The sequence below is a fragment of the Danio aesculapii genome, chromosome 19 (genome assembly GCF_903798145.1).
Source record: "Danio aesculapii chromosome 19, fDanAes4.1, whole genome shotgun sequence".
Classification (NCBI taxonomy): Eukaryota; Metazoa; Chordata; class Actinopteri; order Cypriniformes; family Danionidae; genus Danio; species Danio aesculapii.
This window is the reverse complement of record NC_079453.1, coordinates 36,908,741-36,930,754: the sequence shown is the minus strand read 5'-3', so window position 1 is coordinate 36,930,754 and position 22,014 is coordinate 36,908,741. Positions and strand designations below refer to the sequence as shown.

Here is a 22,014-nt window from a genome sequence, read left to right as displayed (position 1 = left end):
AGATAGACAGTGATTCGGAGAGCAGCATTTACAGCGGATCTGAGAGCTGTGTGGAAGTAGAGGATTTTCAGTCCATAATATTGTAGTGGTATTATTGTTAGTAACTAAATCATTTTAACTAAGGGTGCTTTCACACTTGCGTAATTTAGTTCGGTTGAACTGTACTAGAGTTTTCCCTCTTGGTGTGGTTCGTTTGGGCAGGTGTGAATGTAGCAATCGCACTTGAGTGCACACCAAAAGCGGACCAAAAAAGCTTACCAAGACCTACTTGAAGAGGTGGTCTCGGTACGCTTTCAAACAAACCCTGGAGTGGTTCATTTGTGGAGAGAACATGATCCACACTAAAACAGACCCAACTGCAAAAATTGCTGCACCTTTTGGACTAATCCAGCTGCCATAGTCCGATACGGAGGAAAAATACTTGTTGACAGCGCTTTACCAACAGTTTTAAACAGAGAGATACAGAGGGAAAAACGTTACCTGATGGATCTTGGCAGTATTTCTGGAAGATGACCATGTCACAGTTTAGCTAAATTAATTCACGTCTCCTCCAAACACCTTCACCGATTGCAATACATTAAAACATTGTTTTCCAGCCGCACTTCATTCTCGAAATGTATAGTTTGTTTAAAGTGATATTTACAAACTATATAGTATACTATGACCAGGGATACAATCAGCCAGTTACTTGCGGGAGTTCCATTGGTATTTTCCTGCATGTTAATTCTGACCACTAGAAAAGCAGTTTAGGAAATACAGTGAGTAACATCTGGCCAATGAGTAATGTGGATTTTGTCACATGACTGCAGTTGGGTTCTTTTCAACTGGTTAGGACCGAAGCAATCCATGTGGTGTGAAAAGGACCCAAAACTGCAGGAAAATGCTACAATGTATCATTTGTTGCCCTTGGTCTGGACCAAATGAACTGAACCACAGGTGTGAAAGCACCCTACGGTATGTCTTTAAAAACTGAAAGAGTTCCACTGACGATGCTAACTAACTTTGCCATCTAAATAACCATGAACAAACAACATTGATCACACACTTGCCAAAACCGTAGAGACGGGACAATCAACACAAACTGGAACCACATCTTTTTTTAAAAGAAGATGAGCGGCAAATCTGATTTCCCTTATTGCCAGATCCGAAGAGCTCTCGGGTAAAAAATGTTATTTCAAACATATTTTTGTCATGTGTTACCAGACCACTGTAATCCACACATGTGGGTCCACACGCTAGCTGTGCTCTCATCGTAGGGAAATGGAAACAAAACCTTTGTTGCGCACATTTATAAACGCAACACTGACGACCCATGTCTCTGAACAATTTTTCTTCTACTTGTTTGAATTACGGTTGGCAACACAACGTGACGTCTCTCTGAACACTGTAACGGGTAAAAGGAGTTTTCGAAGCTGAATCTCGTTCATAATAGTGCGCTGATTGGTTCGAATCGACTCATTCTCATGAAACAATGTACAGATGTGCTGAAATTCGATGACGTCACTTACCGGCCAGTACAGACAGCCAATCTCCATGCTGGAATTTACTCCATGATCTCATCGCTCTGATGTTGCTTCAATTTCTTTTTAAACCGGTAGTATGAATTTGCTCTAAACAACCAAAAACAACCAATTTTCACCTGTAAGCTAAATATATGTATTATAATATTCTAATATAATGTTTTTAGCAACGTGGGACAAGTATATGACTGTCAACATCTCAGTTTGTTTTGGTGTTTCGTGACCTTTTAATATCAGGTGGAAAGGAGGCCTTAAAATTGTAGCTGCCCGTCCTGTGCTTTTGTGTGGATGTGCTTCCTTGTTCAGTTCGGTTCTCTCCTGTAAGCCATTGGTTTACCATGTAGCCCCTGGAGACTGTTTAAAAAAAAGCACTTGTAACGTTTTAGTGTGGAGCAAGCTTTTAGCCCTGCTCCTCTTTTGATAAGATAATCACATTCCTAGTCTTGCTGCTTTTTCTCTTATGAAGAGGCCACTCTCTTCTCTTTTTGTTGCCGTCTATTTAGCCTCATCTGTTGGATCTAGCATCCGAGACTGCCTCTTTCCTTCTGAGAATTGCAACTTGTTGACAGTCCAAGTCTTCTGATGTTCCTTTTTTTGAAATGGTGTCTGTCTCAACATGTCCAAGTCTGGCATCCTGAAGACTCTCATTGTGTGTCCTTTTTTTTTTTTTTTTCTTAATGCGGTTATTCAATCTGTTACAGAACAGGGAGCCAAGATGACTTGGTTACTTTGAAGGGTGTCTTTTTAGTGTGGATGGGGTTGGCAAGTCTACGAGAGAAGCGTGGGACTGTGAAACAGTCGATGCTGTTTGAAGCATAGCCTCACTTTAATCCTTCGCTACTTTTCAGTTTTCAGAAATTCAGCAACAAGCCTTACTTGTATTGTCTCTTTGTGCCTTTTTTTCCATGTCAGCCTTTCTCTTTTGACTTCAACGCTTAGTTTTTTACCTCCCCTGGGCACTGCTTTTGATTAGAGAGTCGCTTCATTTAAGAGGCAAACGTGGCATTTGCATGACACAGGACATTGTGCTCTGTGCCACATCAGAAAGTAGGTGTCTTGATGTCCTAGACATGCTGTTATCATACACCCCTGCTTCCAATTGCTTTTCTCAATGGGACGAGTCATTGGCTTACGCAGCAGCCAGAATGAATCATCAGTTAGAGCAGAGCAAGAGTACTTTTTAGATGTTCATAAGATTTGAAAGGATGTCAAAATGACTGTTTAGTTGATTTGTCCTGTTCTGCACTCACTGTACCTTCTTGTTCCCTCTCTCTAGTGTTTCCGTGTTGATTCGGATCACACATATATGGCGTTTGTGACCGTCTGCAGAGAGTTCTGCCAGGCTCAGCACCTCACCTTTGCGGACAAGTGAATCGATAGCTGCCCGTGGGACTACGCCACCCAGAAGCCTCCCTGACAGCCAGCATACTGGGCCCGTCTGTCTCTTCTATACCCCTTTGAGATCCCGTGTAGTCCTCGAGCATCCGTCTCTTTCCTTCCTACAGATTTTTCTCCCTGTAGCCAATCAGAAACTCTTCTCCTGAATGGGGTAATCTCAATTGTCTCAATTGGATGACTGAAGGATAGTCTCCCATTTTCTTTAGTTTTCCTTTCCAGTTTCTCATCCGTTTTGTTCTACTTTTTTTTTAAACATTGTGGACTAGATCACCCTTTTTTATGTTTTGTTTGTACTTCTAGTATTCCAGTGTCCACCCATCATTTTTTTAAACACATTTTTTGTTGTGTATTTATTTTTTCATACTGCTGAGATCTGAGCCAAAGATTTTTGAAAAGAAAAAAGGAACAGGAATTATAAGTACTTCATTGTAATTGTTTTAAAGACGTCTTGCCAACATGAACCGCCCTGCCGCTGTTGAGATTTCCTATGACTGCATGAGATTCCTCATCACACACAACCCCACCAACTCCACTCTCAACAAGTTTACTGAGGTAAGAGAGGCTTCTCAGAGCTTATCATGAAAGGCGAAACCTAGATATAATCTGTCTCACATTTCATTCTTCATTCCTCCTCAGGAGCTGAAGAAGTTTGAAGTGAACACACTGGTCAGAGTATGTGAAGCCACCTATGACACTGCACTAGTGCAGAAGGAGGGCATCCAAGTCTTTGTGAGTAAATCTAACTGAACAACAGTGTTTAGAGTGAGAGAAGGAAAGTCAACATGACACTTAATGATACACTGCTTTTTCTGCCAGATCAGCTGGCTTTGTTTGATGAGAAGGCAATGCTATTCTCTTGAATGTTGGCAAAAATACCAGGGTTTCCATGGGACATTTCTGGAATTTTATGGTATTTTAAAAGGTCCATTCCGGACATTGAAAGTCAGGGAATTTTTATATATATATTTTGCCAAAGTTATGCAATATCAAGGATTTTTGTTTGTTGCAATTTTAAAGTGTTAACTTAACTCTTAACAAAGCCAAACATGTCCAGATAATATACATTTTAAAAGCTTTGGCTTTAAATTGACCACTTCAAAAACTGGTTGTTAAAAAGTAAATAGAAAAAAGCTAGATATAATGTTTTTAAAACTACCATCGAGCTATCAAAATTGGAGCGGGAGCAGTTCACAGCCTCAGAAACAGCAAGTACTTCACATTTTTCGCATTCTGAAGTAAATTATCCATTGTTGTTCTCATAGCGGCTTTTGAAGTCATGCAAAAAATTATACTGATACTAAAACCACTTTAATATTATGTTTTTATTTTAATATTCTATTATTAATATATAAGAACAACAGAGGCCTGTTTTTACATTTACTCTTGTAGGTTAAGCTTTTTAGACTGGGAAAGTAATGGAAAAGTCCAAGGATTTTATATTTGGCTTAATGTGGGAACCCTGAAGTATAGAACTATTCCAAAATACTCACAGTGGCCCAGGGCCTTATTGTTGTGCCCTGTTCATTATTATTTATTGTGCCTTTTATGTTTACATGTTTAAATGGTAAATATTGAGCTCACATACATTGCCTTTCAAAGTATATGTTTGGTATGTTTTATCTTTTTCATTTAAAGGGCACCTATGATGAAAATCAACTTTTGTAAGCTCTGTGGACAGAACTGTGTATGTATAGTGTGTCCACTGTCATGTTGGGGTGATATAAAGACAGTAAAGTATCTTTTTTTTTAATTTCCTGACGTTAAAATAGGATCCAAATCCAATTGATTTTTGTGGCCCACTGCAATGTGACGTAGATGTGCCATTTTTCCCATCCACCGAATTGATTGACAGATTGAAACTCCACCACAAACACATCATATAAACTTGCTTGGTATTTTTTAATGATGAGTTGTTTTTCAGCTTCATCTGTGTCTGTCTCTCACTGACTGCTGTTTATCTGATGTAATGCATGAGAAGCAGACACGCACATGGGAGCGGTGGGCGGGAAGAAGCAGCTTATTTGCATTTAAAGTCACAGGCTACAAAAAGCGCTACACTACTCAAACAGCAAAATGGCCAGATTCTGGAGGCTATAATATATGATCTGATGGGTATTTTGAGCTGAAACTTTACAGACACATTCTGCAGACACCAAGGGCTTATCTTACATCTTGTAAAAGAAGTAAAATATGTGCCCTTTAAGTGTAAATTCAAAATTCAAAAAGAGCAAAATGTTACAGATGTTCATTTCAGTTAAATGTTGTTTTGAACTTTTGAACTATCTTTTTTAAAATTTGAACATTACTGTTCAAAAGATTGTAAGAAAGTAAGTGTCAGCATGAGACTGAAGACAGCTATTCCATCTCTCTTCTTTTAATTTTCAATCAGAGGTGTGCAAATACATCTAACACTAACCAACTCTAACATGAAGTTTAGTTTTCTTGCACATTGCCCCATGAAAACGGAAACCATTTCTAGTAACCTAGTATGTTATTGTTCTTAGGGGAAATGTTTAGCAGTTGTCTAAGAAATAGCCATGTACATTCACAAATACCTAATTCATATAGGTAGCAGATAGGATTGTTTATGTGCTGTAGCTAAAATTACTAATTATAATTATTTACAATATAATTATTTAACCATTTTACAGCTAAATTTTAAATTCTCCTGCTGACTTTACTGCATCTGTTTTTAAATATAGCCATTTACATTTAAGTCACTTTTTTATTTCCTTTGTGATGTGTTTATTACACACTGCAAGCCAATTTGACGTATGAATATATAGTTGTTTTTTCCTTTCTATTTTTCCACAAATGTTTACAAACTTCCTAAATCAATTCTCAAATATGCAAGAACACAATTTTGTCATTTTAATCCATTTAATATTGATCATATTAGTTCATTTATGCTGGATGATGGGCACCACCATGTTAATTTGCACTGCGGTGGGGAAATTTGAGGTGCTTAATTGCATCAATTCACCACGTTCTTCTGAATACAGGAAATGAAGTGGCTGTTTAACTGCGAGAAGAATAGAGTAAATGTTGTTGTTCTTTAATAAGTGTTATGGGATCTCAAACTATTTGAATGTAAATGTGATTTAAGACCGGCTATGGTGGGAAAGCTGATTAAATTAGCAGCTGATCATGTGACCGATTGAATGTTTAAATCACACTGGTGTGATTCTACACTTCAGTAACCTGCCTAGACTGATCACACCGCTGTGATTGTATGCATTAAAAAGATATGTAGGGCCAGACGGAATCTGCGGACTTTTTTGCTATTTCTGCGGAGAACTCTGGTAAAAATCTGTGGATTTCTGTGGAATTATTTTGGAGTATCATAACAAAAACCCTGATATATGAAATAAAAAAAATTATATCTTTTTAACTTGTATTTAATGTTTAAAATGCAAATCCAATTAGATCCACTTTATTTGATAAACAAAGCAAGTCTCTCATATATCTACTAAAAGACAGAAAATATTCATGTACAAACTCATTTAAAAATTGAATAAACATAGATTTACACACATTTACTCAAGTAAATAAACAATCAATGATGGGCGGAAAATCTGCGGAATTCTGCGCACGCAGATTCCGTGTGGGCGTAGTTATGTGATCAAGTAAAACCTCTAAAATGCTCTTTTTGGATCATGTAAGTTGTTTCACCCAGATACATACTGATGTCACCAACAAGTGCTGTATGTGGGTATGTGTAATAGACACATCTCATTCTTAGTGGCCTTTGGGGAAACATGCTCAGAATGTTCTTGTTTATGTATGATGTTATCTTATCCCGACCCTGCTGGAAAAGCCTAGATAACCTTCCTGGTTTATTTACCATCTCTGATCACCTGGGGCCTGTTTCAGAAAGGAGATTAAGTGAAAACTCTGAGTATGTTAACCCTGAGATGAAAGAAATTGAGTCTATAGAAACTGATTTGACTTACACCGCTTATCCAATTCTGAAACCGTCATGTCAGGGTTAACATACCCAGAGTTTCAACTCAACCTACTTTTTGAAATGGGCCCCAGCAGGGCTCGACAATGTGACCATTTCGCTTGCATTTGCGACTAAAAATAGGTGTGTGCGAACTGGGATTTTTTTTTTTTTTTTTTTGTCGCACATGTGCTATTATTATTATTATTATTTATTTATTTATGTATTTATTTGTTATTTTTTTTAAATAAATGAGCCTGATCGAAAACATGCTCTTCACACAAGTTATGGTGTATTATGTTAGAAATCTATTGTGACAGTAGCACACACTGACGCTCTCAGCTATAGCACATCTCTACTGGTTTATTTAATTCATGTAAAGAGGTCCTAACATAATTTTATTTGTGCTGCTAAGAAACGCAAGGCACTGAATGGCGCATCGTGCTAGCCTCATAGAAAACATTTACAATTCGGTCATGGCACACAGACTTTACCTGGGCGGCCCGGTTCTGTGTGCATGAGAAACTGAGAATCCTCCGCCACAGAATCGCATGCTCTGCTACTGCAGACTCAGAGAGTGTTGCTGTGTCGCTGGACACAAAACTACCTGTTCTGACTTTGATAGTGGCTTTGAGAAGAGCGCGAGGACACACTGAAAAGAAAAGCCTTTTACTAAATAGACTGACCCTGCTCATTATTTACAGTAGGGTGATAATGCATCCCCTTTTTCCCGGACATGTAGTGCCTAATTTGTAAGTCCTGGAACAGATCGGGGTAACAGATCCGGCATGTTACCAGAGGATGGAGAGGTGTCGCTCGTGGAAAAAGTGGAGAGCAGGGGGTGTCACAAACGCAGGACGGAAGTGAAGAGCGAGGGGTTGTCGCGTATGAAAGTGAAGAGGGTTGGGATGTTAGGAAACTTTAATTCATAGAGGGATTCCCATATTCAGCTTTTCTTTAAAAAGCCCAGAAAGATAAAGTGCTCTGATAAACACATTCAGCTCAGCTTTGCACGTGAGTTTGTAGTTGTGTCTTTCTTTACATTGTCATACTTTTCCCATGTGGGAAGTAGGGTGGAATCTGTGCAATATATTATGCAAATAAATTAATTTTGATTGAAATTATTCTTAAAAGTCACATTATTTTATGTGCTGTGGAGAAAAGGTGTATTTCAATCTGGAGACTGCAAGTTATATGAAAGATAATATGTGCAATATATTTTATTATAAATTTAATAATGTTTGTTTGGGAGCACTGATACAGCCATAACCTTCTTATGATACAAATAGCTCTGGTCATGTGAATGTTTTGCTCTAACCACCTGCACAGTTTTTATTAACTTAACAATAACTTATAACAATAACTCCCTATTTCTGCTGCCCAGTGTGAAAGATATTTTTTCAGCTTGAAACTGGATCAAAATTGAACAAGAAGCTGCCTAGGCATGTCCACAACTGAAGACTTGATTCAGATCAGTTTAGAAAGGCCTTCATTGGAGCAATTTGATCCCAGTACCGCTGTGGACCGCTAGCTAAACTCAAAACAGCTTAAATTATAAAAAATTATTAAATACTATTTAAGCTGTTGTTGCAGTAAAATGAAACCTATTGTAGTAATTGTGTTCAAATGAGTGAAACTGCCTTGCTTTTAAAGATGATCTTGTTTTCATTTATTAGGCAAAAACACGATTTATTTTATATATTTTCACTGCGCTCCTGAAATTCTTTAATGTGCTCCTAATTTTTTCATCTTAGGAGCGCATGTGCTCCTCCTGAAAAAAGTAAGCGTCAAGCCCTGCCCAGTTCTCTGTATGCAAGTTGGAAAAATACATAAATATTGATGGCTATAAATGTATTAAAATGACCATGTGTCAGAATTAAGATTAATACGCTAATTATATTAAACGTTAAAAGAGGGCATGATAAAATTGCATTGACAAGCCAACCACTTTACTTCAAAAATACAGCCGTATTTATTGCAATTTAAAATAAATGTTTTCTATTTGAGCATATTTCATGAATTTCGCTTTCTGAACAATCACATGATCTTTCATAATTACGCTTATTATTATAAATGTTAAAAGAGGGCTTATAAAATTGTCCAGTTAACCACTGCTTAAGTGGGAAAAAAGAAAGAATTTCAACCCCAGCCTTTGTTCCTGTATGCATTTGATCACTTCCCATGACCTACAGAGAGTTATTTGGAAATAATAATAAGGAAGGAAAGGTGTTAGGAACGGAGCAATATCTTTACTTCCTTAAAGAGAAGGTACAGCGCAGTCACGGTAGGGTGGTAACAGTAAACATACAATAGGTGATGTATAATCATGGCTAACTGGAACTGTAACCAGTACCTCAGGAGCAAAAATAGGCTCTGCTCTTCAACATAGTGCATCTTATCCATTTTTCTTTGGAAGTTGTTCACTCACAGTTAACAAGGAGAATAAGGAAAGATCAAGGTTTGATTGAGAACAAGGAACTGAATAAGAAGCATTAAAAAGGGAGAGGAAAGCTGTCTGCAGGTCAGCAGGAGCACGGAGGCCCAGACAGCTGCACAGACACGGATCTGCCAGCCAGTCCGATTCCATTATCTGTCATTCTCGCCCACACACCCTTTCTCCTTGACATTGCCAAGCACCAATCTTCACACACGCTCAGATCTTGGGATATTCAAAGAGGAAATAAAAATCAGACCGAGATAACTACATAGAACTGCTGATAATTAATGCCATCTTAAGCTGTGTTTAGTGATGCAATTGGTTTTACCAGAAAACCACCATACTCCCTCAGGATGATATTAGACTTGTGCGTCATTTCAGTGAACCGATATGTCTTACCCCAAACTCCCCTCTATCTTCTCTACTCCTCCACTTCTTATTGGACTCGTCTTTCCAGCTTCACTTTATGTATCTTAAACTCCAAAGACTATCCTCTCCTGCTTTTTCTCTCTTCTCGGCTTTTTTTCACTAGTTGTGTGGTTATCTGGGAGGAGACCAGATCTCTATGGCTTTTTGCCCAAAAACAGTTCATGAGAACGATTTGTTCTCCCACAATGCTTTGCTCCACAGGCAAGTTCTGCAAACTGTGAAACATCTCAAGTTCTCAAGCTGTTTCACATTACGCATGTTTTCTCTGCTGCTTTGAAATGTGAACAAGACATAACAACAAAATCTATCTTGATGTTTGTTTGTTTTCTGTTCTTCTGTGGCTGCAGGACTGGCCCTTTGATGATGGAGCTTCGCCCCCCACTCGGATTGTAGACGATTGGTTAAACCTGCTGAAGACCAAGTTCCGAGAGGAGCCAGGATGCTGCATTGCCGTTCACTGTGTTGCAGGCTTGGGCCGGTCAGTCCTCCAATGTGCTTCTTGAAACTATTTTTAAATAAGAGAAACTGGGTTTAGTTCATCCTTCATTATCTTAATTTATACGACATATATATATATGTATGTATATGTGTGTGTGTGTGTGTGTCTTGCCTTATGCTTACTAATGCTGCATTTATTTGTTCAAAATTAGTTGCAATTTAAAAGAAATGTTTCTTGAAGGGCTAGTAAAACCGATTTTATTTTTTTCTCCATAATGCCCTGAATAAACAATCACACACCAGATGTTTACATACTCTACATGACAAAATAATAACTAAACGTATAAAAATGATACAAAAGAACTGCCCTTCTACATAAAATACTTGCATATTTCCCAGAATGCAATAACAATTTACCACAGTCATCTAATTAAAAAGTGTAGACTTCATTCAAGTGTTGCATTCCTCGGGATGACAAAATGCACTACCTGACAAAAGTCTTGTCACCTATCTAAGTTTTAGAAAAAACAAATAATAACTTGACGACTTGTTGATCATTTGGTATCAGAAGTGGCTTATATGAAAGGCAAAGGCCTTTAGATTACGCTTATTTTACCAAAATAAAACATGATCATGGCTTGATTTTAATTGTTTAAATAGGACAGTAAGATCTGATTTTTCTTAGACAAAAGTCTTGTCACTAAACAGAAATAATGTACAGTATAGAATATAAAGTCATGGTGCAGTGGAAAGAGAATTAATATTGTGTATGACTCCCATGAGCTTGGAGGACTGCATCCATACATCTCTCCAATGACTCAAATAACTTATGAATAAAGTCATCTGGAATGGCAAAGAAAGCGTTCTTGCAGAGTTCATCAAGATTCTTTAGATTCATCTTCAATGCCTCCTCCTTCATCTTACCCCAGACATGCTCAATAATGTTCATGTCTGGTGACTGGGCTGGCCAATCCTGGAGCACCTTGACCTTCTTTGCTTTCAGGAACTTGGATGTGAAGGCTGAACTATCCCGCTGAAGAATTTGCCCTCTCCTGTGGTTTGTAATGTAATAGGCAGCACAAATATGTTTACCTCAGGCTGATGATATTGCCATCCACTCTGCAGATCTCATATACGCCCCTATACTGAATGTATTCCCCAAACCATAATTTTTCCTTCACCAAACTTAACTGATTTCTGTGAGAATCTTAGGTTCATGCGGGTTCCAATAGGTCCTCTGTAGTATTTGTGATGAGTAGATTTTAAGATGCAGCTCAACAGGTGATTCATCTGAAAAAGCTACCTTATGCCACTTTTTCAAACGATCAACTAGAAGTCAAGGTATTATTCATTGTTCTTACAACTGGGATCGACAACAAGACTTTTGTCAGGTAGTGTAGATCACCTGGGTTTTTAAATTAGTAGTTATAACGAACATCATTAAACAAGCTTAACATTTAATTTAGCCTGTTGTGAACCATTTGTAACCACTGTAACCATCATTGTACTGGAACCTCTACATAATCTCTACACAATAGGATGGGTAATAAGGAACTAAACATTGTCCAATCAGATTTAGTTAAACACATCCCATCTGATTATATTGTGCGTCCAGTTAAATGGGTTGATTAGTTGCTCAAGCAGCATGAGTAGTCAAAAATATGTAGGCGTGTAACGAGTGCATGTGAGAACCACTTGTGTTCTCTACAAACGCTTTTGCATATTTAGCACTCAGCCTTTCTCACCTCTATATAAATCCGCTGACACAAACACACTCAACACTAACCAGGCTCAACTTGAGAAGGTAAGCGTCTGTGACTTGCTAGTGTAACCAACATTGTGGGCAGTACAGTGCACTCTGTTCTCTCGCATTCATTTCCCTGAGCTCAGTTTACCAAAGTTCCTTTAGGGGCAGACAGCAGCACCATTTAAAACGAGCCTGTGGTCGTGCTGCTTTCCAAGTGTAGAAGTGTTTTTTTTTTGTTGTTGTTGTTTGTTCAGCATTTTTTTTTTGGGAAGGGTGTGTGTGAGAGAACTCTACAGACTGCCATCTCAGCTCCTGACCTCTTTGCGTACACAAGCGGCTCAGAATATAGTTTCTCTGTTGAACACAAGCACACTTGTTGTTAATGAGCTCCGTAAGATGGTACTCTGTTTTGATCATTGTTGATGCAGGTGCAAAATTCATGACCTGAAAATGAAATTCTTCTTGGTCATCAAGTTTTCATTAAATCAGTTTTGTCTATTTTTCACAGAGCACCTGTGCTGGTGGCTTTAGCCTTACTCGAGTGTGGAATGAAGTATGAAGAAGCAGTGGTGTTCATACGACAGTAAGTATACATTTTTAAAGCCTTTCCTTGTTCCCAATATAAACTTGTTGCTAGGAGATGCATGTTAAGTAAAAACAATAGGTTCTAAATTTAGTTCACAAATGTTGCTGCATCCCATTGTCCTTACTTGTTCATCTTATTCTTCGCGTACAAGCGGGCGCAGCCATTTGAATCTTTTTGACTTGAGACTTCCGGTTAATTTTTAGAGGTTAAAAACGGCTCGTTACTGATATTTTCTTATTTTCTTATTCTGATTTGTCTGTATAGTCATGGACACATTTGTTTGTAGAGCAAGTAGTTTGACCGCTTTCTACCGTTTATTATTCCTAGTCATTTCTCTCATAGGCAACTGAATTGGAAGTTCTAAAACAATCGCAAAATCGAGCACACTTCCGCATCGAAGAATAAGGTCAATACTATGTCCTAAAATGATGTACTTTTTTATAAAGGAAAACGTATAAACTTTTATGTGTGTAGTAAAAAACGCTTTGGGACCTACTTTATTTCATAATGGGGTATATGCACACTTTTAATTTCAGCCAGCCAGCCTCAGCGCTTCCTGTGACCTGTCCTTCCATTATAAAATTTCCATGTTTAAGGTCTAATTTCTTTAAAAATCAGCGATCTTGAAGTGGGTCTCTGCATGAAACTTTATTTTCCCCCGCCATGTCTTTAAAATATGACGAGTTTATTTTGAGTTTCTGTGCTCTCCTGCTAATCCTGACGGCGCTAGTGGTTACACGGTCTTTCATCTCATTTTACGCTTTAACAACAAAATGAATGGTTAAGTCTATTTAACTGAGGTTGCACACACACGATGCTATCCGGACTGTGCCCAGATGCATTTCCTGGTTCATTTGACAAGTGTGAGTGCTCCGAATCGGGCTCAGGCGCAGTTCAGTTGGCTGGCCCTGGCCCGATTGGAAGAGGTGTGCCAGAGGGTGGTTCGATTGGGCTTTGGCGTGGTACGCTTGTAGCGTGAGTGCAAAGCGTGCCTGAGCCCGAAACTGAAGATGCGATGTCACTTTTAAGGGACTGTTTCATATGAATTTATTAATCATTCTTTTCAATAAACGCAAACTGTCATAGTTAATTGAAGACTCAAACCCCTCGGTGCACGTCAGCTGCACCTTCAGGAAACCTCCTAATTCCTGCTGCAAGAGGACTTTTATTATAATTTATGAGCGTCAATTTGTGGATCTGTTCGGCAAAATATTTGACTGCGTGTCACTGCATCCCAAACAACTAAAACGATATAATTAAAGCAATGTCCGCTGTGCTGAGCAAGAGCGCTTCTCTTCCTGTTAAACTGAGCAGTTGCATCATCGATAAAGTAAACGTGCTCCAGTTTGGTAAGTAAAGATGCGGTGTGAGTGCAGGCCGTCGGGGGAGAGGGGATGGGGGACAATCGTGCTTCGGCATGGTTCAAGGCAACCGTGCCTAGTGAGAGTACCCCCTGAATGTATTGTAATTACATTACAACATTGATGCTGTAAAAGGAACCTTATGAAATTGAAAATAGTCACATTAGGCTTTGACCGGAGGTTTATCATTGGCTGAAAAACACTAGCTGTGCATACACCCCATTGTGTCTTTAAAAGGACATGAACTTGTAACTAAGCAACAAAGCAGTCTGTCACCATTTAATTGTACCATCGGTCATCTTGTCACCGTTTACATCCTCCACATTTTATTTTCTACCATATTAGAGAGAAATAAATTGGCACATTGATCTGCCAGTCGCGGGTGTTTCATGCAGAGAAATCGTATGCAAAAATGTTTACATAATGATGCATTTATAGACGGTGCATAACAGTGTTTTTAGTCACTCCATCTAATCTATGAGGACTTCAATCATTTTGACAGTGTTGTCATCCGCAAGCAGGATTAAAAAAATACTGTTCTGTTTTTAGAACATGTAAACAAACTCTACACCAAGTCCTAGTGTCTTGCTATGTTTGCGGGATTTTTTGTTTTTTGTTTTTTCTCTAAAAATTGTTACACTTTGTGCTACTGCACTAGATACAGCCATTTCTTTTGCAACATTGAAACAACAGCATAAACTACTGACGATGATCACCTCTTATGCAGATAATGTGCTTTATTATGAGTTGAAATATCATCTAATGTGACATTTATTGCCATACTGATGGCTTACCAGTTTTTCAAGTCAGCTCTTGAAAATAAAATAATTAGCACACATAGTTTAAACATGAAGTTTAGAAATGTGATTCTGTGCAAACCAACAACATCAGTCACTCAATTTGTATTTTAATTTAAGTTTAATATTTAAGAATTAGATTAGAAAATTGGGACAGCACGGGGGTGCAGTGGGTAGCACAATCGCCTCACAGCAAGAAGGTCGCTTTGTTCGAGCCCCGGCTGGGTCAGTTGGCATTTCTGTGTGGAGTTTGTATGTTCTCCCCGTGTTGGCATGGATTTCCTCCCGGTGCTCCGGTTTCTCACACAAGTCCATAAACATGTGGTATAGGTGAATTGGAAAGGCTAAATTGTCCGTAGTGTACGAGTGTGTATGGATGTTTCCCAGTGATGGGTTGCAGCTGGAAGGGCATCAGCTGCGTAAAACATATGCTGGATAGGTTGGCGGTTCATTCTGCTGGGGCAATCCCAGATTAATAAAGGGACTAAGTCGAAAAGAAAATGAATGAATAAGTTAGAAACTTGTCCATTTTTATTGGGAGTGCAGTGCACCCTTTTCTGTAAATATTGACAAATGTTCTAATTATATTGTAAAAATTTCTCATTCTCCGATTCTCAAATATGTGATTGAACAAATATTTTGTCTTTTAAACAGCTTAATAATGATCATATTGTTTCTTAAATGACAGGTAATTGGGCACCACTGTTGTTCTAGAAGGGATACAGCTGCGATTGGAAAATATTTATATTATTTATTAAATTACACCTTAAATGTATTTTATAAGTGTTTACCCCACCTCAACCCTAATCCCAACCCTAACGGTAATTTAAAAATATTATTTGTTTGTTTGTGACGCGTGTCTCAAATTATGCTATATTGACGTGAGTATCCTCAGCTGTATCCCATCTAGACTTCACCCTCTCCTGCAGAGCAGTAAGGTCTGGATGACTGTGCAACCCTTTCTGTGCCTCACCGTGCACTGTCAGATTAGAATTTTAACAGTTAATGACATGCGCTCTGAATGTTGTAATCACACCGGTGTGATCGGACGCTTTAGGGACCAGCCGAAGCTGATCACACCGGCGTGAAAGGGTTAAATTGAAAAATCTTTAAATAGATGAAGCTACATGCATGTTTAAATGGGGTCTAAAACATTTTGAGGTTGTCCAACTTTGAGGTAGTTGAAAATGCAAAACATGAATATCCATTCTTTTTATATGCTTGCTTTCTGAACATCAGATTAAAACTGTAACTCATCTTGGCTGACCACATTTAATGTCTATTTTAAACAGCCGCATGCTCTTAGCAAATTAAAGGTGACCCGTCCAGACTAAAAACCAGGGCAAACATTGTGTACTCCAACCTAAAACTGGACTAATGTGAACATTTTATCTGTTTTTTTTGTTTTCAGCAAGAGACGTGGAGCCTTCAACGCCAAACAGCTTATGTACCTTGAAAAATACCGACCCAAGATGCGTCTGAGGTTCAAGGATGACAACGGTCACAACTGCTGTGTCCAGTAGTGTGTCATTCTGTCAGTCATACAAAACAGCAGTGGGAAGTTCAACCAGGGTATATAGGGGAGCAAAAGCTGTGGGTTATAATTGTGGTGATTATTATCAAACGAATCATGGCTAATCGATCACAGAATAATGAAGCTGATCTATGGATTCACCAGCAGTATCAAAGAGAAGGGTCAAAGCACACAGACAAGCCCACAAACCTGGTTGCTTAACCAGTGTTACCAGTCACGGGCTAGAACATACTAACGTTCCCCTGATTTCCCAAATTTCCAATCATGGGACGACTTTATTTCGGGTTATTTCAGAATGAGTACTTTGAAACGTGATCAAAAGATTTACAATTGTTAAATGCTGTCATTTGTTGATTTATTACTACTTTTTTTATTAAGACTTATTGTTGGGCATATTTCTTTTATCATCGTTTTCTCTTTTTTATTAATATTATTATTATTTCAACAGACAATAGCCAATTTTGTTACAGAGACAAAAACTATAAAGTAGGCACACGATATTTTTGCACAGTATGACATTTTTAAGAAGTTCCCCTTTGATGCAGCAATCACTTTTTTAATTTAGGGTTAGCCTGGGTTTGAAATAAGTCCGCTGTATTTATTCACTATAATTAGCGCGTCTAGTCAGGAGTTTGGGTGGGGTTCAGACCATTTCTTTCGTTCTTTTCTTTCGTGGAGCCATGTTCTTTTCAGTCCTTTTCTTAATCTCTGGGGAGTGCAATATTCAGTCCAGATTAGAAAAGCCCTTACCCTTAGGACCGTCCTACATCCAGATTCAAACACAGGAGGATTCTCAGCTTGTCTTCTTCGGTACTCGCTTTCAATAGCTGCTCTTTGCTGGCTGGTCAGTTAGAAGCTTTTATCTGTTCAGCCCACAGACACACTGAAGGAGGCAGAAAAACCAGTCAGCACTGGCTTCATTTTTATTTTAATCCACCTTTTCTTTATCATCGTTGTGCCCATTTTGAAAACATCCCCACTTCATCTTGGTTTTAAGACAAATAAATGAATTGAAATTGATTCATTGTGTGTTCCTTCCTGTAATGTGTAAGCTATTTAGTGTTCTCGGTGGATGAGTCATTATGGGATGACTGATTTTACGGCCACCTTCGAGATAACATCTCAAATTATGGAGGGAGATTCTGTGAGAAGTCATTTGGGAAAATGGCTCCTGCAACAGAAAGGGAAGTAAATCAATCAGAAAATGGAAATTGAACATGGGACAAAAAGATGGCTCTGTCCAGGGTCATAACACCAAAATATAGGTGGCCTTTTTTGTTTTTAATTTTAATATAAAAATACTATGCTCCAAACATCTTGCCAACGTTAATATAACTTAAAATCTAGAAAGTAATGTTATTTATATAGTGCATGTATCATGTATGGCCAGACAGCTAAAGCGCTTCACAATCATGAGGGGGTAGGGCTGCTCAATTATGGGAAAAATCATAATCGCGATTATTTGAGTCATAGTTGTAATCACGATTATTCAAAACGATTATCAGTTGAAGTCAAAATTATTCTCCCTCCTGTGAATTTTTTTTATATATAAAAATTTCCCAAATAATATTTAACAGGAATTTTTCACAGTATTTCCTATAATATTTTTTCTTCTAGAGAAAGGCTTATTTGTTTTATTTCGGCTAGAATTAAAGCAGGTTTAAATATTTTGAAACCTATTTTAATAGCTCAATATTTTTAGCCCCCTTAAGCAATATATATTTTTGATTGTCTGCAGAAGAAACTACTGTTACAAAATGACTTGCCTAATTACAATAATTAAGCCTTTGAATGTCACTTAACGCTGAATACTAGTATCTTGAAAAAATCTAGTAAAATATTATGTACTTTACATCATAGCAAAGATAAAAGAAATAAGTTATTAAATCTGTTATGTTTAAACTGTGCTTTAAGCATCTTCACTGTGAGGAAAAAAACTTCAGCTACAAAAGTCCTTCAGTCAAGAGCAGTGAGGGATTTTCTCCTATTGTTGTTTGATTAATAATAAACAGGCGGCGGCAGGATTATTGCGGCGCTGATATAGTTCCTCTTTCTCGTCCTTTGATTCTCAACTTGTTTGTTTATCACACAAAGGAGGGTTAATATGAATAATCACTAAACACCGCGCTCTGACACAAATGTGCATGTATTTGACCATTAAAGCGCTCACATCAAGATGACATTAGATGTGTGTGCTCTGCTCATCTCCAAGCCTGTCTGAGGCCACACACACAACAGCATGTGCTCCTTTGCGCTTTTAAAAATATGAATGATTCGAACGTACATCAATGAATGATGCGCATCCCGTGCTGCAGAAATTACATTACAGCACATGCTCTTAGTCATTTTCACATGGAACTGAGCTTTGCGGAGCAACATGTGTACAACTGGAAAGGGGGGGGCGGTATATGATGCAATAATCGTTTATCTCGATTAATGCTTTTTCATAATCGTTAGAAGCCAAAATTGAAATCAAAACTGGATTTTCGATTAATTGCACAGCCCTATGAGGGAGGGGTGCTCTCCAGACCACCACCACCAGTGTGCGACATCCACTTGGATGATGCAACGGCAGCCACAGGTGCCAGTTCACTCACCACACACCAGCTATTGGTGGAGTGGAGAGACGGTGATGGAGCCAATTCGGTGGATGGGGATGATTTGGAGGCCATGACAGGTAATTTTGCCAGGACACTGGGCTTAAACCTGTACTATTTACGAGAAGTGCCATAGGATTTTTAATGACCACAGAGATGTCTTAATGGCGGCGCTCACTGACATAGTATACCCTTCATTATACTGGGGCATTAGGACTCACATAGACCATAGGTTGAGACACCCCCTGCTGGCCTCACTAATACCACTTCCAACATCAACCTAGTTTTCCCATGTGGTTTCCCATCCTGGTATTGACCAGTCTCAGCTCTGCTTAGCTTCAGTGAGTTACTGGTCTTGAGCAGGGTGATATGGCTGTGGTTTACTAATTAAGGCAGAAATATTAACTAGTTTAATTAGTAAACATTTCTATTTAATAAATTAAAAGAATTAAGGATTTCATTCATTCATTTTTCTTTGGCTTAGTCCATTTATTCATCAGGGGTTGCCACAGCAGAATGAACCGTCAACGTATCCAGCATATGTTTTGCACAGCGGATCCCCTTCCAGCCACAACCCAGTACTGGGAAACACCCATTCACACACATACACTACGAGCGCATTAGCTTATTCAATTCACGTATACCGCATGTCTGGACTGTGAGGGGAAACCGGAAGAAACCCACGTGAACACAGGGAGAACATACAACTCCACACAGAAACGCCAACTGACCCAGCTGGAGCTCAAACCAGAAAACTTCATGCTGTGAGGTGACTGCTAACCACTGAGCCAGCACAGTGGCTATTATAAATGCTTATTTTATTATAACTTTACTGTTTCTGTATTGAAAAATATAATTATATGCTCAATAATACCAGATTTTTCATGAGATATTTTACTTCGTTAATATTTCTTTGATTATATATACTTTTTACGAGTAAAAAAAACAATGCATAGTAACTAAAACATTTCACCAAACTAATAAGAATGGTTTGTAAATCTGTTATTTTTAAAAGAAAAGGAAAAAAATGAGAAAAGAAAACTTTAATTTTGTAATTTAATTTTAGTTATATTAGTTACAAATTGTTTCTGAAATATTTTACAGTATCAGGCCTGTAGTCAGCCTATTGCAGCTGGTGGTTCTTTTTTTTTTTCCTCAAAAGGGGACCTTTTTACAGTTATTCACCTGATTTTCTATTAAAGTTATGTAGTTCAAATACTGCATTTTAATGACATTAAGCACTTATTTTTGCTGGGTTAGCTTGTCGGAGGGTAATCATAACCACACTTTTTGATGCAACAAAATTTTTTACTACATCTTTGTCAAAGTGCTTACCATACTATTCTACAACAAAGAGTTTATTTACAAGTCTGCATTAAAACTGTAAGCTATTACAGTTTTATAAATGATGTAATCAGATTAGAATTTTAAAGGGCACCTATGATGAAAGTCAACTTTTGTAAACTGTGTGTAGGTATGTGTCCACTGTCATATTGGAGTGATAGAAACACAAGTCTCTCTTTTTTTTTTTAAATTTCCTGACGTTAAAATGGGACCCAAATCCCAGTGATTTTGTAGCCCACCGCAACGTGACGTAGGAGTCTATTTTCCCCGCCCACCGAATTGATTGACAGCCGTCGGTAAACGTGCACATATGTGACATTTGTGCATACATGCCAACACTCGTTTTTTTCGGGAGTATCTCCACCTCTGCCTCACACCACACCCCATGGTTTTACCTTAAATCTTGTAAAGGGGGTAAAACTAAAAAAAACGATTAGGAATCTGTTTTAAATGAAAAACAGTAGCCTATAGGCAAATAACAAACTGACCAGCTCATTTCCTCAGTCAATTGGTCTTAAAGCCTTCTTCTATTGGTTATTTTCACAACGTATGATGGCATAATGTCAAAAATGGGACAAATGAGCTCATTCCAAACTGTCAGTTGTGGTGGTGGTGGTGGGATCGTTCCAGGGGTGGATTTGACTAACAAGCAAGATAAGTGGCTGCTTAGGGCCCCAGGAAATCTGAGGGCCCCCAAATAAATACCTAGAAATGTAAATTACACCTATAAATTATACATAACATCGTTTTCTATCATATTTTGTATGATGAGGGTCTAAATGAAAGTTTGATGTTTATTACATCTGCGCAAAAGAATCCCCCACCCTAAATTATGGAGAAGTCCAGCAGTCTAATTAAGATTTAGTTTTAAAAACAAAATATTTTATGTATAATTATTAGTTCATTTTAAGAAAACAAACCATTACAAGATGTTTTATATGTTGTTTTTATTTTTGCATTGAGACAAATAGTAGAAAATGAGTCATTGGGTGATATAAGAAAAAAAAAAACAGCAAAGTAAATCAATTAAAAATACTTTTAGAGCTTTTTGGCCCTATGGCTGGAATTGCTTAGGACCTGGCTTCTACGGGTAGCGACAGTGACAGCATGGTGTCAGAAAGTAAGGTTAGAAAGCATTTACAGCCATTGGTAGGCGTTGTATAATGGCAGTAACAGGGAACGATCAAGAAGATTACGGATTTCCAGTGTTCGCTTAAAGGCAGCATGACTCACTTGAATCCACGAAGCTTTCTTTTCCTCTGTCCAGAAAGGTCCTGACCGGTCAATGACTCATGTACAGCTCATCTGATGTGACGTTTCTATCGGCAGGAGTGAAAGTGCAGATGACGAAACTCGTGAAATATTTAATTCAGTCACATGATGGAAATCCACAGGAAGTTGGGAAATGACCCATTTATTTCCATCTCTGCACCTGCTGGTATAATCCACGGGAGTCTGAAATATGAAGAGTCAGATGTATGACACAATGTTATCGTTTCATTAAGTAGACACATGCATAATATGATTAAATTTCAAACTGAAGTATGTTGACTGGTGGTACAGAAGATTTTCCAGATTGTACACGTCTGGGCTGCTCTGTGTTTGTTTGCAGTGCCATCTGCTGGATAGTCGTCTTCCTGAAGGATTTTGAATTGTAGTATTTTAGAAAAGGTAACATTGGTGGTCTACAGCAGTGGTTCTCAAAGTGGGGGTCTAGACCCCATGGGGGGTCGCGGGACAATGTGGGGGGTCGCTTGTTGGTTTAAAAAAATCTATTAGAATTACCATATTTTATCCATAACCTACAGAAGATAAAAATATTCATGTTTATTTCTATAACACTTTTACAATGTACACTCAGAAATAAAAGTATGCGAGCTGTC

The 22,014-nt window shown here is 38.2% G+C and overlaps 1 protein-coding gene and 1 long non-coding RNA gene across 2 annotated transcripts in view; one reads left to right on the top strand and one right to left on the bottom strand.

Moving 5' to 3' along the window:
- ptp4a2b (protein tyrosine phosphatase 4A2b) overlaps positions 1–17,210 on the top strand; it is a 30,166-nt gene extending 12,956 nt beyond the window's left edge. The window contains exons 2-7 of the mRNA XM_056479379.1: positions 2,797–3,069; positions 3,362–3,470; positions 3,555–3,647; positions 10,075–10,205; positions 12,421–12,495; positions 16,068–17,210. Of these exons, the coding sequence (XP_056335354.1) occupies positions 3,065–3,069; positions 3,362–3,470; positions 3,555–3,647; positions 10,075–10,205; positions 12,421–12,495; positions 16,068–16,179 (525 nt within the window). The 5' untranslated portion in view covers positions 2,797–3,064 and the 3' untranslated portion in view covers positions 16,180–17,210. The remainder of the gene's footprint in view (positions 1–2,796; positions 3,070–3,361; positions 3,471–3,554; positions 3,648–10,074; positions 10,206–12,420; positions 12,496–16,067) is intronic.
- Positions 9,091–21,544, bottom strand: LOC130246434 (uncharacterized). Its single transcript, XR_008839444.1, has 2 exons — positions 21,365–21,544; positions 9,091–10,232 (listed from the first exon to the last, which is right to left on the bottom strand). It is a non-coding gene; the product is annotated as an uncharacterized LOC130246434 (long non-coding RNA).
- Positions 21,545–22,014: the final 470 nt, after the last annotated feature.